This window comes from Bombina bombina, chromosome 3 (assembly GCF_027579735.1).
Source record: "Bombina bombina isolate aBomBom1 chromosome 3, aBomBom1.pri, whole genome shotgun sequence".
NCBI lineage: Eukaryota > Metazoa > Chordata > Amphibia > Anura > Bombinatoridae > Bombina > Bombina bombina.
Window position 1 is genome coordinate 1249969486 of NC_069501.1, and position 16806 is coordinate 1249986291.

General features: G+C 42.8%; 1 protein-coding gene across 4 annotated transcripts in view; it reads right to left on the reverse strand.

Annotated features, from left to right (window-relative positions):
* PDE2A (phosphodiesterase 2A) overlaps positions 1-16806 on the reverse strand; it is a 1131360-nt gene that overhangs the window by 334356 nt on the left and 780198 nt on the right. For all 4 annotated transcript variants that reach the window (XM_053708776.1, XM_053708774.1, XM_053708775.1 and 1 more), the window contains one exon: positions 13467-13519. In XM_053708776.1, coding sequence (XP_053564751.1) covers positions 13467-13519 — 53 coding nt within the window. The remainder of the gene's footprint in view (positions 1-13466; positions 13520-16806) is intronic.

A 16806-nucleotide genomic window follows, 5' to 3' on the forward strand; every position in this document is an offset into this window, starting at 1 on the left:
TCTTCAAACTCTGCCAGAGAGGTAATAACACACTCCGGTGCTATTTTAAAATAACAAACTTTTGATTGAAGATATAAAACTAAGTATAATCACCATAGTCCTCTCACACATCCTATCTAGTCGTTGGGTGCAAGAGAATGACTGGGAGTGACGTAGAGGGGAGGAGCTATATGCAGCTCTGCTGGGTGAATCCTCTTGCACTTCCTGTTGGGGAGGAGTAATATCCCAGAAGTAATGATGACCCGTGGACTGATCACACTTAACAGAAGAAAAACGTTACTGCACCTTTAAGAAACACAAATTTTTCCAAATTTGAAATAACAGTGAAAAAAAGGCAGTTACACTAACAAAATTTTTACAGTGTATGTAACAAGTCAGCAGAGCATTGCACCCACTTGCAAATGGATGATTAACCCCTTAATACCAAAAACGGAATAACAAATGACAAAAATCGTTTTTTAAACAGTCACAACAACTGCCACAGCTCTACTGTGGCTTTTTACTTCCCTCAATACGATTTTAGAAGCATTTGGAGCCCTTCAGAGAAGTCCTGGAACATGCAGGAAGAAGCTGGATGTCTGTGTCTGTAATTTTTGCTGCGCAAAAAAATGCTAAAATAGGCCCCTCCCACTCATATTACAACAGTGGAAAGCCTCAAGGAACTGTTTCTAGGCAAAATTCAAGCCAGCCATGTGGAAAAAACTAGGCCCCAATAAGTTTTACCACCAAACATATATAAAAAAACAATTAAACATGCCAGCAAACGTTTTAAAATACACTTTTATAAGAGTATGTATCTCTATTAATAAGCCTGATACCAGTCACTATCACTGCATTTAAGGCTTTACTTACATTACTTCGGTATCAGCAGCATTTTTTAGCAAATTCCATCCCTAGAAAAATATTTTAACTGCACATACCTTATTGCAGGAAGACCTGCACACTATTACCCCTCTGAAGTTACCTCCCTCAGAATATGTGAGAACAGCAAAGGATCTTAGTTACTTCTGCTAAGATCATAGAAAACGCAGGCAGATTCTTCTTCCAAATACTGCCTGAGATAAACAGTACACTCCGGTACCATTTAAAAATAACAAACTTTTGATTGAAGAAATAAACTAAGTATAAAACACCACAGTCCTCTTACGACTTCCATCTTAGTTGAGAGTTGCAAGAGAATGACTGGATATGGCAGTGAGGGGAGGAGCTATATAGCAGCTCTGCTGTGGGTGATCCTCTTGCAACTTCCTGTTGGGAAGGAGAATATCCCATAAGTAATGGATGATCCGTGGACTGGATACACTTAACAAGAGAAATCTAAATTGTATTTTGTATCTGAATCTAAAAAAAAAATGGTTGGATTCATGACCCTTTAAGAATTCCAAATATAATATTAATTGTTTGAAATTCTGAGACTCAGAAGGGTCCCATGCAGATATCACAAAATGAATCCTGCTACATGTCTGTACCTAATTGGTATCAGGAGATAAGATACTGTAAATCAATCCAAGTTTTGCTAACAAAATGACCGTGACAAGTCTTGCCTCTTCCAGTACCAAGTGAGAATCTGAGGGAGTTTGCCCATTGAAAAACAACTGCAGCAAATAAAGTGTGAATTAATTCAAAACACTTTCAAACTAGGCCAGTATATAAGTTTATTGTAAAACTACAGAAACGTCTTGTGATTGCAAGATGGTTAATGCCTCTTTAAATGATAGTTTTTCTAAATGTGCAGTAGTTCAGTAAAATGAAGTTAAAAACAGGAAAAAAATATATAAAAAATTATAAGAAAAAGATACTACCGATTTTTTGAGGGAACTTTATATATATATACAGTATATACCAAAGCAATATTTTGTTTCCACTCACCTTTTCTTCTCCCCTTAAAGGGACATGAAACCCAATTTTTTATTTGATGATTTAGATAGAGCATGTGATTTTAAACAACTTCACAATTTACTTCTATTATGTAATTTGCTTCATTCACTTGGTATCCTTTTGTTGAATAAACAGCAATGCACATGAGTGAGCCAATAGCATGAGGCATACATGTGCAGCCACCAATCAGCAGCTCCTCAGGCTATATAGATATGCTTTTCAACAAATGATACCAAGAGAACAAAACAAATGACATATTAATAAATTGGAAAGTTATGTAAAATTGTATGCTCTCTCTACGAAAGGAAAAAAAAATTGCGTTTCATGTCCCTTAACATATTTCATTATTTTAATATTATTTTCTTTTCCAACACTCATCACTTCTTTCTGCCTATCATACTTCATCTCAGTCCCTTTAAGATGACATGATTCCTGCCCTGATAACAGATTAAACGCACGTCTATAATTGCTCCCTCGTCTTTTTTTCACCCTCTTCTATGAAATTTTACACTGATAAAGATGATAGAAAGTGATATAAATAAGACCGTATGATGATAACGCTGTACAACTGTGTTACACACTAGACTATGCATCTGAGCTGGTGTTCTATTAGATTCTGCTCCTTTGTCAGAATCTGCACCCTCTGACTGCGCATGCTCTGTATGATGTAATCGCACTCCACATATCTTAAATAGGAATGTGTGGCATGCGATTATGTCAATCAGCAACATGCGCACTCAGAGGGAGCAGATTCTGACAAGGAAGTTGTGTCAGATCTTGCTGCCGCTATGAGATGCATGCATGCACAGTTGAAATGTAATACTGTCAAACAAATTAAAAGTGCATAATATATATATATATATGCAATGTGTGGGAGAAGGTCTGCGCTCAAGGGGGTTAAAAGAGTGGGGTGAATAAGTAAATGGAGGGGGTCCAAGAGGAGGAGGCAAAGTTAGCCAAAAGGAGGAGGCAACAAACAAAAGAGAGGGGACAAAAAAAGGAGACATAGTGTAATACGTTCAAAACGTTTTATGCTTAGATTTGAAAACTGCTCACATGGGGCGCGATCCGATATATGGCGCAGGTTTCGGCACAAGCGTGGAAACCTGCACCGCCCGTAGTTTTAGCTCGCAACTCGAGCTATCCCATATACGGCGCCGTCAGAGGCTAAAGTGCCGTAAGTCTCACAAACCAGCGATGTCCAAAAATCTGCGTAAGTACAAATTTCTGGAGTCGCCAGTGACTTACGGCACTTTAGAAACTGCCGCCGCATAAAAAACCTGACTAAGTTATTAAATCACCCGTACTGTCTAACACGCCTCCTAAACATAGCCCGACACGTCTAACCCTCTATCCGCTATCCCCCCTCACTCTCCTAATAATAATAAATGTATTAACCCCTAAACCGCTGCCCCCGGACCCCGCCGCACCTAATAAAGTTATTAACCCCTAAACCGCCGCTCCCGGACCCCGCCGCCACCTACATTATCTATATTACCCCCTAATGTGAGCCCCCTACACCGCCGCTACCTACATTATCTATATTACCCCTAATGTGAGCCCCCTACACCGCCGCTACCTATTTTATCTATATTACCCCCTAATGTGAGCTCCTACACTGCCGCCACCTATATTACCTACCCCCTAATGTGAGCTCCTACCCCGCCGCCAGCTATATTAAAATTATTAACCCCTAATTAAATCCCCCTACACCGCCACCAGCTATATTAAATTAATTAACCCCTAATCTAATCCCCCTAAAGTAATCACCTCTATTACCAGCCCTTAAAAGGGTCTTTTGCGTGACATTGCCCCAAAGTAACAGCTCTATTGCCAGCCCTTAAAAGGGCTTTTTGCGGGGCATTGTCACAAAGTAATCAGCTCTTTTACCAGCCCTTAAAAGGGCTTTTTGCGGGGCATGGTCACAAAGAAATCAGCTCTTTTGCATCTATTCTAAATCCCCCTACACCACCGCCACCTATAATAAATGTATTACCCCCTAATCTAATCCCCCTACACTGCCGCCCCCTATATTAAATAGATTAACTCCTAATCTAATCCCCCTACACCGCCGCCACCTATATTAAATAGATTAACCCCTAATCTAATCCCCCTACACCGCCGCCAGCTATATTAACTATATTAACCCTAATTATATTAGGGTTAATATAGTTAATATAGTTATTATATTATATATATTAACTATATTAACCCTAATTATATTAGGGTTAATATAGTTAATATCGTTATTATATTATATATATATATATATATATATATATAAATATTAAGTATAATAACCCTATCTAACTCTAACATCCCTAACTAAATTCTTATTAAAATAAATCTAATTAATATTAATATTATTAATTAAAATATTCCTATTTAAATCTAAATACTTACCTATAAAATAAACCCTAAGATAGCTACAATGTAATTAATAATTACATTGTAGCTATTTTAGGGTTTATATTTATTTTACAGGTAACTTGGTATTTATTTTAACTAGGTACAATAGCTATTAAATAGTTAATAACTATTTAATAGCTACTTAGTTAAAATAATTACCAATTTACCTGTAAAATAAATCCTAACCTAAGTTACAAATACACCTACACTATCAATAAATTAAATAAACTACAAATATCTAAACTACAATTAAATACACTAAACTAAATTACAAAAAAAACAAAACACTAAATTACAAAAAATAAAAAAAGATTACAAGAATTTTAAGCTAATTACACCTATTCTAAGCCCCCTAATAAAATAGCAAAGCCCCCAAAATAAAAAAATGTCCCTACCCTAATCTAAATTACAAAAGTTAACAGCTCTATTACCAGCCCTTAAAAGGGCCTTTTGTGGGGCATGCCCCAAAGAAATCAGCTCTTTTGCCTGTAAAAAAAACAACACCCCCCATTACAACCCACCACCCACATACCCCTATTCTAACCCACCCAATCCCCCTTAAAAAAACCTAAGTCTAACCCCCAAGTGCTCCTTACCTGTCCTGAAGACCGGCGGAGAAGGTCCTGTTCCAGGCGGCGACCTCTTCTTCTTCCAGGATCCGCGGAGCGGAGGAGTTGAAGACCGATGACCGCGGAGCTGAAGACCGTCCATCTGGAACTGAAGACCGGCAATGCTGGAACTGAAGATCGGCGGTGCTGGATCCGAAGACCTCTGGAACTGAAGACCGGAGCCGGAACGTGGAGGATCCTCTTCATACGATCGCTGCCGTACACTGAATAGGAATTCAAGGTACGCAATTAAAAATGGCGTCCCTTGAATTCCTATTGGCTAATTTGAGCCTTCAAATTCAAATCAGCCAATCGGATGCAAGCTACTTTAATTCTATTGGCTGATTTGAATAGCCAATAGAATAAGAGCAACTGTAATTCTATTGGCTATTCTAATCAGCCAATATAATTACAAGAGCTGATTACTTTGTGACAATGTCCCGCAAAAAGCCCTTTTAAGGGCTGGTAAAAGAGCTGATTTCTTTGGGGCTTGCCCCGCAAAAAACCCTTTTAAGGGCTGGCAATAGAGCTGTTACTTTGGGGCAATGTCACGCAAAAGGCCCTTTTAAGGGCTGGTAATAGAGGTGATTACTTTAGAGGGATTATATTAGGGGTTAATTTATTTAATATAGCTGGCGGCGGTGTAGGGGGATTAAATTAGGGGTTAATTAATTTAATATAGCTTGCGGCGGTGTAGGGGGATTAGATTAGGAGTTAATTAATTTAATATAGCTGGCGGCGGTGTTGGGGGATTAGATTAGGGGTTAATACATTTAATATAGCTGGTGGCGGGGTAGGAGCTCACATTAGGGGGTAGTTTAATGTAGCTGGCAGCAGTGTAAGGGGCTCACATTAGGTGGTAGTTTAATATAGCTGGCGGCGGGGTAGGAGCTCACATTAGGGGGTATGTAATGTAGCTGGCGACGGTGTAGGGGGATCACATTAGGGGCTTATACTTTTAATGTAGGTGGCGGCGGGGTCCGGGAGCGGCGGTTTAGGGGTTAAATACTTTATTAGGGATTGCGGCAGGGGATCGCGGTTGACAGGTAGATAGACATTGCGCATGCGTTAGGTGTTAGGTTTTATTTAGCAGTTCACGGTTGACAGGTAGATAGACATTACGCATGCGTTAGGTGTTAGGTTTTATTTAGCAGTTCACGGTTGACAGGTAGATAGACATTGCGCATGTGTTAGGTGTTAGGTTTTATTTGGCAGGTAGTTTAAGGAGTTACGGGGCTCCAATAGACAGCGTAAGGCTTACTACGGCTGCATTTTGTGGCGAGGTGAAAATGGAGTAAGATTTCTCCATTTTTGCCACGTAAGTCTTTACGCTGTATATTGGATACCAAACTGCGCGGGTTTGGTATACCTACCTATGGCCCAAAAACTACGGGCGAAGGCAGAAATATACGAGCGTAACTTCTAGGTTACGCCGTATATAGGATACCAAACCCGCGCAAATTTTGGCGTCGCTGGCTTCTGCGGGTGACGCTGTATATCGGATCAAGGCCATGGTGTTACCGCAATCATATAAGTGACTTGCATGGGTAGGAAATATTTCCACACTGTTTTTCCATAACTCAGTGTTATTCCTACTGTTGATGTAGTGGATGGGGTGTATTTTTTTTGCACACAAAACATAATGCAGTTATATGCAAAAGACAGATTGATATCAATGCTTAATTTAAAAGTTTTGCTGCTCAGAAAACTGCAGGAGTAATATTAGTTATTTTCCTTAGTTCCTGTATTAGTGGTGCTATGGCTACTATATATTTATACAGGACACAGTTCAACGACTTGTCATGGTGATAAAAAATATGACAATAAAAGCACATTGTCGCATTTTTCATTACCGTGAGAAGTGATTAAACTTTGCCCTGTATATATATATATATAATATGCACTTTTAAATTGTTTGACAGCATTACATTTTAAACAGTGCATGCGCACATCTTGTAGCGGCAGCAAGATCCCGACACAACTTCCTTGTCAGAATCTGCTCCCTCTGACTGCACATGTTGCTGATTGACTTAGTCACATTCCACACATTCCTATTTAACATATGTGGAGTGCGATTACGTCATAAAGAGCATGCGCAGTCAGAGGGAGCAGATTCTGACAAGGAAGTTGTGTCGGATCTTGTGTCGGATATCGACATGTTTAACTGCGCATGCGTGCATCTACATGGCCGCTTTAATAACAAATGTGAGGAGTAATTTAGTCCTCCATGTGCACATACTTCTAATTACGTAATCACATTCCATACATTTTTTGAAACATATGTGGAGTTCGATTACGTAAATTGTGCGCATGCGCACATCGAGGTAGCAAATTTCGACACCAACGTTCTATCAGATTTTGCTCCTTTGTCAGAATCTGCTACCTCTGACTGTGTATGCTCTGTATTACATTATTGCACTCGATATATGTTAAACAGGAATGTGTGGAATATGATTAAGTAATTAGCAGCATGCACACTAAGGGGTAGCAGATTTTGACAAGGAAGTTGAATGAGTTCCAATATCAAACTCACAAAAAATGTTGTGATACTGGAGACTTACTTAAAAACATATTCCTTTATTCAATACTAGTCCTAAAGCCCGTTCACACGGGCCATTTTTTGCAGGGTACAGCGGTCCCACCCCTTGCGCTCTCTCCCTGCCCCTCTCTTTTGCTCTCTCTCCCCCCTCTCTTTTGAGCTTTCTCTCCCCCTCTCTTTTGCGCTCTCTCTCCCCCTCTTTTGCGCTCTCTCCCCCCCTCTTTTGCGCTTTCTCTCTCCCCTCTCTTTTGAGCTCTCTCTCTCCCCCCTCTCTTTTGCGCTCTCTCTCCCCCTCTCTTTTGCGCTCTCTCTCCCCCCCCTCTTTTGCGCTCTCTCTATCCCCCCTCTTTTGCGCTCTCTCTATCCCCCCTCTTTTGCGCTCTCTCTCTCCCCCCTCTTTTGCGCTCTCTCTCTCCCCCTCTCTTTTGCGCTCTCTCTCCCCCTCTCTTTTGTGCTCTCTCTCACCCCTCTCTTTTGCGCTCTCTCTCACCCCTCTCTTTTACGCTCTCTCTCCCTCCTCTCTTTTGCGCTCTCTCTCCCTCCTCTCTTTTGCGCTCTCTCTCTCCCCTGTATCTCTCCCACCTCTCTCTCTCTCTCTCTCTCTCTCTCTCTCTCCCTCCCCCCCTCTCTCTCCCCTCTATCTCTATCCCCCTCTATCTCTCTCTCTCTCCCCTCTATCTATCTCTCTCTCTCTCCCCCCCCCTCTCTCTCTATCCCCCCTCTCTCTCTCCCCCCTCTCTTTCTCCCCCTCTCTCTCTTTCTCCCCCTCTCTCTCTTTCTCCCCCCTCTCTCTCCTCCTCTCTCTCTCTCCCCCCTCTCTCTCCTCTCTCTCTCCCTCTCTCTCTCTCTCCCTCTCTCCTCTCTCTCTCCCTCTCTCTCTCTCTCTCTCTCTCTCTCTCTCTCTCTCTCTCTCTCTCTCTCTCCTCTCTCCCTCCTCTCTCTCACTCCCCCTCCCCTCTCTCTCTCCCTCCCCTCTCTCACTCCCCCTCCCCCTCTCTCTCTCACTCCCCCTCCCCTCTCTCACTCCCCCTCCCCTCTCTCACTCCCCCTCCCCTCTCTCTCTCCCTCCCCTCTCTCTCCCTCTCCCTCCCCTCTCTCTCACTCCCCCTCCCCTCTCTCTCTCCCTCCCCTCTCTCTCTCCCTCCCCCTACCCTCTCTCTCTCCCTCCCCCTCCCCTCTCTCTCCCTCCCCCTCCCCTCTCTCTCCCTCCCCCTCCCCTCTCTCTCTCCCTTCCCTCTCTCTCTCTCCCCCTCCCCTCTCTCTCTCCCCTCTCTCTCTCACTCCCCCTACCCTCTCTCTCTCCCATCTCTCTCTCACTCCCCCTCCCCTCTCTCTCTCTCTCTCTCTCCCTCCCCTCTCTCACTCCCCCTCCCCGCTCTCTCTCTCCCTCCCCTCTCTCTCTCTCCCCCTCCCCTGTCTCTCTCCCTCCCCTCTCTCTCTCTCCCCTCTCTCTCTCCCCTCTCCCTCTCACTCCCCCTACCCTCTCTCTCTCCCCCTACCCTCTCTCTCTCACTCCCCCTCCCCTCCCCCTCTCACTCCCCCTCTCTCTCTCCCTCCCCTCTCTCTCTGTCCCCTCTCTCTCTCCTCCCCCTCTCTCTCTCTCTCTCTCCTCCCCCTCTCTCTCTCCTCCCCCTCTCTCTCACTCCCCCTCCCCTCTCTCTCTCCCTCCCCCTCCCCTCTCTCACTCCCCCTCCCCTCTCTCACTCCCCCTCCCCTCTCTCTCTCTCCCTCCTCCTCCCCTATCTCACTCCCCCTCCTCTCTCTCTCTCTCTCTCTCTCTCTCCCCTCTCTCACTCCCCCTCCCCTCTCTCTCTCCCTCCCCTCTCTCACTCCCCCTCCCCTCTCTCTCTCCCTCCCCCTCCCCTCTCTCTCTCCCTCCCCCTCCCCTCTCTCTCTCTCCCTCCCCCTCCCCTCTCTCTCTCCCTCCCCTCTCTCCCCCTCCCCTCTCTCTCTCTCTCCCTCCCCTCTCTCCCCCTCCCCTCTCTCTCTCCCCTCTCTCTCTCACTCCCCCTACCCTCTCTCTCTCTCCCCTCTCTCTCTCACTCCCCCTCCACTCTGTCTCTCTCTCTCTCTCTCCCTCCCCTCTCGTTCTCCCTCCCCTCTCTCTCTCTCTCCCCCTCCCCTCTCTCTCTCCCTCCCCTCTCTCTCTCTCTCCCCCTCCCCTCTCTCTTTCCCCTCTCCCTCTCACTCCCCCTACCCTCTCTCTCTCCCCCTACCCTCTCTCTCTCCCCTCTCTCTCTCACTCCCCCTCCCCTCCCCCTCTCACTCCCACTCCCCTCCCCCTCTCACTCCCCCTCCCCCTCTCTCTCTCCCTCCCCTCTCTCTCTCCCTCCCTCTCTCTCTCTATCTCTCTCCTCCCCCTCTCTCCTCCCCCTCTCTCTCTCCTCCCCCTCTCTCTCTCCTCCCCCTCTCTCTCTCCCCCTCCCCCTCTCTCTATCCCCCCTCCCCCTCTCTCTCTCCCCCCCCTCCCCCTCTCCCCCCTCCCCCTCTCTCTCTCTCCCCCCCTCCCCCTCTCTCTCTCCCCCCCTCCCCCTCTCTCTCTCCCCCCCCTCCCCCTCTCTCTCTCCCACCCCTCCCCCTCTCTCTCTCCCGCCCCCTGTTTTGAGCTCTCAGACTGCACAGCCTTTCACGGCCCGTCTGGCCCCCGCCCCTTCACGCTCGGTCACGCCCCCTCACGGCCCTCGCGCTCGGTCACGCCCCCTGCACGCTCGGCCACGCCCCCGGCCACGCTCGGTCACGCACACTTCTGCTCGCACTGCAGAGCAGAGACTTAGGGACTCTCAAAGGCCAGGTGTGTTTGTCATCGTGCTGTGCTGTCTACTGCGCATGACAGCTTCGGACAAACACACTTGGCCTTTTATTATATAGGATTTGGAAATTCATCACGATACACGGACATTAATATACAAGCTGAACCAGAATGTCAGAACAGTTCAATGAGTAGCCCGATGAAAGCGTATCCTGTGCACAAAAGATATAAATAAAAATTCCATCGAAAAATGGTAAATATATGTATATGGAAATTTGATCTTTTGTGTGCAGGGCACGCTTTCATTGTCTACCGTGACAACTCATTGTAAAGCAAATGTGCGCATTTATTAGTCACAGCAAAATCCGGCAGGACAACTTCCTTGTCTGAATCTGTTATCACTCAGTGTGCATTCCTTTTCAACATATGTGGAGTGTGATTACGTCATACAGAGCATGCGCACTCAGAGGTAGCAGATTCTGACAAAGGAGCAAATTCTGACAGAACACCGGTGTCAGAATCTGCTTCCTCTGACTGCGCATGCTCTGTATGATGTAATCACACTCCACATATGTTAAATAGGAATGTGTGGCATGTGATTATGTCGATCAGCAACATGCGCACTCAGAGGGAGTAGATTCTGACAAGGAAGTTGTGTCGGATCTTGCTGCCGCTACGTGTGTGCTGTTCTCAGATTGCACAGACAAGCAAACACCCTGAAGCACTTGAGTTGACAATATAATTTGTTTAATTAGAACCTTAAACATCACTCAGCTGCAGCAGATGCCAAGGCAAACACAGTTACAGCCCATATAATTGCTGCAGATCATTTAATGAATGGATGTTTTTCTTGTACTCGCGCTGCAGCTAGTGTGACTAATACAACGTTATCTATGACCAGTCCATACATATCCAAGGCTTTCATTGTTTTAATCTATAGTTAGAAGCAACTGCTCTTACAAATGTCACAGAAAATAAAAAATTATGACTATAATATTTAACTATTGTATTCCGAAGGAGGCTCATCAATAGGGGCAAAAGGGGCAGGACTTTATTTCAAGGGGTGGTGTCAAGCACCCCACCATTTTTAAAATTCACCAGTCGCTACTGTCGTATTCTTTATCAGTTTGCTCTGTATTTAACTCTTTGCTGGCCTGACTTTTGGTAACTACTTTATCTTTGGTCGCTGTATAAATATGATTGTATGCCCCTGCTAGTTTACTGGACTATGTTTATACTGCTACAAGTTTAACCTCTTGCTGCCTGAAAATAGATGTAGGACAACACAAGATTACTGGTCTCTGCTTATTGTATACTGCTACAAGTTTAACCTCTTGCTGCCTGAATACAGGTGCATGACAGCACGTGATTACTTAACTCTGCTTATTGTATACTGCTACAAGTTTAACCTCTTGCTGCCTGAATACAGGTTTATGACAGCACATGATTACTGGACTCTGCTTATTGTATACTGCTAAAAGTTTAACCTCTTGCTGCCTGAATACAGGTGCATGACAGCACGTGATTACTTAACTCTGCTTATTGTATACTGCTACAAGTTTAACCTCTTGCTGCCTGAATACAGGTTTATGACAGCACATGATTACTGGACTCTGCTTATTGTATACTGCTACAAGTTTAACCTCTTACTGCCTGAAAACAGGTGTATGACAGCACATGATTACTTAACTCTGCTTATTATATACTGCTACACATTTAACCTCTTGCTGCCAGATTACAGGTGTATGACAACACATGATTACCTGACTCTGCTTACTGTATACTGCTACAAGTTTAACCTCTTGCTGCCTGAATAAAGGTGTATGACAACAAATGATTACTGGACTCTGCTTATTGTATACTGCTACAAGTTTAACCTCTTGCTGCCTGAATACAGGTGCATGATATCACATGATTACTGGACTCTGCTTATTGTATACTGCTACAAGTTTAACCTCTTGCTGCCTGAATACAGGTGCATGATATCACATGATTACTGGACTCTGCTTATTGTATACTGCTACAAGTTTAACCTCTTGCTGCCTGAATACAGGTGTATGACAACACATGATTACTGGACTCTGCTTATTGTATACTGCTACAAGTTTAACCTCTTGCTGCCTGAATACAGGTGTATGACAGCACATGATTACTGGACTCTGCTTATTGTATACTGCTACACGTTTAACCTCTTGCTGCCTGAATACAGGTGCATGATATCACATGATTACTGGACTCTGCTTATTGTATACTGCTACAAGTTTAACCTCTTGCTGCCTGAATACAGGTGTATGACAACACATGATTACTGGACTCTGCTTATTGTATACTGCTACAAGTTTAACCTCTTGCTGCCTGAATATAGGTGTATGACAACACGTGATTACTTAACTCTGCTTATTGTATACTGCTACAAGTTTAACCTCTTGCTGCAACAGTTACCACCCAAGCAGCAGAATTACCCAGCTTAAACTCCTGACTGTAATCTAATGATCATTGTTACCTGACCCCATTTTCCGCCACCCAGACAGTAATTTTCAGGAATGTGCTTTAACCTCTTAAGGACATATGACGGAATTTTAACGTCATAAAACAATTGAGCAAACTGAAAGCTGTGTCCTTAAAGGGTTAAAGCACTATATGGCACCAGTGTTTGCAACAATGATTCTAACAGCATTATACAAACATTGCACGTGCACACTTGTAAGCCTACCAAATGGATAGGAGATACATTTTTAAAAAAGATATCAAGACAAAGCGATGAATATGAAAATAGACGCAGACTTACATTTTTTTTTTATTTGTAATGAAAATGTCATTTTGACAGATCCACAACCATACTGTCAACTGGCCATAGATACTCTTGTGTGTGACCGGAGACTCTGTATGTGTTACACTTTACTTAAATAGCAATAGAAACAAAAGACAGCACACAAACAATATTGTTAAATTCATAAGGACATTTTTCTGTGAGCTAACGGTTTGAAATGTTATCCAATCAGCGCTCTCCCCATACGGCACTTTTGCTGTAGCTAGAGTGCTGATTGGAGAAATGCCTCGGTTTTCGGGGTAAAAATGGCTTTAGATACTTCCACCAGGGAAATAGAAGTACTGGTCATCATCTTTAAATCTTGCTAGCCCAGAGACCTTTAGATCATCAGGCCCTGTGGCCCCTAAAGAAGATAATTTAACTATAAAGCTTAACAAGTTCTAACCACATTAATAGAACTACCATTTTTAAACGATGCTGTGTCTTTGTTGATTTTATTGAGCACATACTTACGTAGTGAATAACTTTAATTTGGAGAGATGCAGCATCCAAATCGTAAAGTTCACCTGCAACACAAACACGAATATGCAAATATAAACAATCTATTTTTGCGATTTTGTGGTTAAATTTACAAATGAATGTACAGAGACTGACAGGGCAGGAAGACGATACACATGGGAAGGGGATTGTGAGAAGGACGCAAGAGAATGAAGGGAACGTATAGGTTCGGTTCAGAAACAATTATATTCTGTTTCAGTATAATGCACTAACATGTCATATTGATAATTGATACATTGTTCAAACTGTGTGATTTAAATTGATTCATCACAAAAGACAAGTGAGTGCCCTGTTTATAAAGTGCTGCTCAAAGAAATTGTTTGAAAGCTAAAAAATGAAGGAACTTGCTCAGCTGTAATAGAGCCAGGCAAAACTAATTGATATTGGGCCCAGTGTAAGGAATCTATTTGGGTGCTCCGTACATCGGAATAATAATATTAAAGGAACATAAAAGCAATTTTTTTCTTTCAGGATTCAGATAGAGCATGCCATTTTAAACAACTTTCCAATTTATTTTTGTTATCACATTTTCTTCATTTTCTTGTTATTCTTTGTTGAAAAGCAGGGAGGAAAGCTCAGGAGTGTGCACGTGTCTGCAGAACTATATGTCAGCGGTTTAGCACAATGTTATACATCAGCAAGAGCACTAGTTGGCAGCACTATTTCCTGTCATGTAGTGCTAATGTTATACATCAGCAAGAGCACTAGATGGCAGCACTATTTCCTATCATGTAGTACTAATGTTATACATCATCAAGAGCACTAGATGGCAGCACTATTTCCTGTCATGTATTACTAATGTTATACATCAGCAAGAGCACTAGATGGCAGCACTATTTCCTGTCATGTAGTACTAATGTTATACATCAGCAAGAGCACTAGATGGCAGCACTATTTCCTGTCATGTAGTACTAATGTTATACATCAGCAAGAGCACTAGATGGCAGCACTATTTCCTGTCATGTAGTACTAATGTTATACATCAGCAAGAGCACTAGATGGCAGCACTATTTCCTGTCATGTAGTACTAATATTATACATCAGCAAGAGCACTAGATGGCAGCACTATTTCCTGTCATGTAGTACTAATGTCATACATCAGTAAGAGCACTAGATGGGAGCACTATTTCCTGTCATGTAGTGCTAATGTTATACATAAGCAAGAGCACTAGATGGCAGCGATATTTCCTGTCATGTAGTGCTAATGTTATACATCAGCAAGAGCACTAGATGGCAGCCCAATTTCCTGTCATGTAGTACTAATGTTATACATCAGTAAGAGCACTAGATGGGAGCACTATTTCCTGTCATGTAGTGCTAATGTTATACATAAGCAAGAGCACTAGATGGCAGCACTATTTCCTGTCATGTAGTACTAATGTTATACATCAGCAAGAGCACTAGATGGCAGGGCTATTTCCTGTCATGTAGTACTAATGTTATACATTAACAAGAGCACTAGATGGCAGCGCAATTTCCTGTCATGTAGTACTAATGTTATACATCAGCAAGAGCACTAGATGGCAGCACTATTTCCTGTCATGTAGTGCTAATGTTATACATCAGCACGAGCACTAGATTGCAGCACTATTTCCTTTCATGAAGTGCTAATGTTATACATAAGCAAGAGCACTAGATGGCAGCACTATTTCCTGTCATGTAGTACTAATGTTATACATTAGCAAGAGCACTAGTTGGCAGTGCTATTTCCTGTCATGTAGTACTAATGTTATACATTAGCAAGAGCACTAGATAGCAGCACTATATCCTGTCAGGTAGTACTAATGTTATACATCAGCAAGAGCACTAGATGGCAGCACTATTTCCTGTCATGTAGTACTAATGTTATACATCAGCAAGAGCACTAGATGGCAGCACTATTTCCTGTCATGTAGTGCTAATGTTATATATCAGCAAGAGCACTAGATGGCAGCACTATTTCCTGTCATGTATTACTAATGTTATATATCAGCAAGAGCACTAGATGGCAGCACTATTTCCTGTCATGTAGTACTAATGTTATACATTAGCAAGAGCACTAGATGGCAGCATTATTTCCTGTCATGTAGTACTTATGTTATACATTAGCAAGAGCACTAGATGGCAGCACTATGTCCTGTGATGTAGTACTAATGTTATAGATCAGCAAGAGCACTACACGGCAGCACTATTTCCTGTCATGTAGTACTAATGTTATATATCAGCAAGAGCACTAGATGGCGGAACTATTTCCTGTCATGTAGTACTAATGTTATACATTATCAAGAGCACTAGATGGCAGCACTATTTCCTGTCATATAGTACTAATGTTATACATCAGCAATAGCACTAGATGGCAGCACTATTTCCTGTCATATAGTACTAATGTTATACATCAGCAAGAGCACTAGATGGCGGCACTATTTCCTGTCATGTAGTACTAATGTTATACATTATCAAGAGCACTAGATGGCAGCACTATTTCCTGTCATGTAGTACTAATGTTATACATTATCAAGAGCACTAGATGGGAGCACTATTTCCTGTCATGTAGTACTAATGTTATACATCAGCAAGAGCACTAGTAGCAGCACTATTTCCTGTCATGTAGTACTAATGTTATACATTAGCAGGAGCACTAGATGGCAGCACTATTTCCTGTCATGTAGTACTAATGTTATAAATCAGCAAGAGCACTAGATGGCAACACTATTTCCTGTCATGTAGTACTAATGTTATACATCAGCAAGAGCTCTAGATGGCAGCACTATTTCCTGTCATGTAGTACTAATGTTATACATTAGCAGGAGCATTAGATAGCAGCACTATTTCCTGTCATGTAGTACTAATGTTATACATCAGCAAGAGCACTAGATGGCAGCACTATTTCCTGTCATGTAGTACTAATGTTATACATTAGCAAGAGCACTAGATAGCAGCATTATATCCTGTCATGTAGTACTAATGTTATACATCATCAAGAGCACTAGATGGCAGCACTATTTCCTGTCATGTATTACTAATGTTATACATCAGCAAGAGCACTAGATGGCAGCACTATTTCCTGTCATGTAGTACTAATGTTATACATCAGCAAGAGCACTAGATGGCAGCACTATTTCCTGTCATGTAGTACTAATGTTATACATCAGCAAGAGCACTGGATGGCAGCACTATTTCCTGTCATGTAGTACTAATGTTATATATCAGCAAGAGCACTAGATGGCAGCACAATTTCCTGTCATGTAGTACTAATGTTATATATCAGAAGAGCACTAGATGGCAGCACTATTTCCTGTCATGTAGTACTAATGTT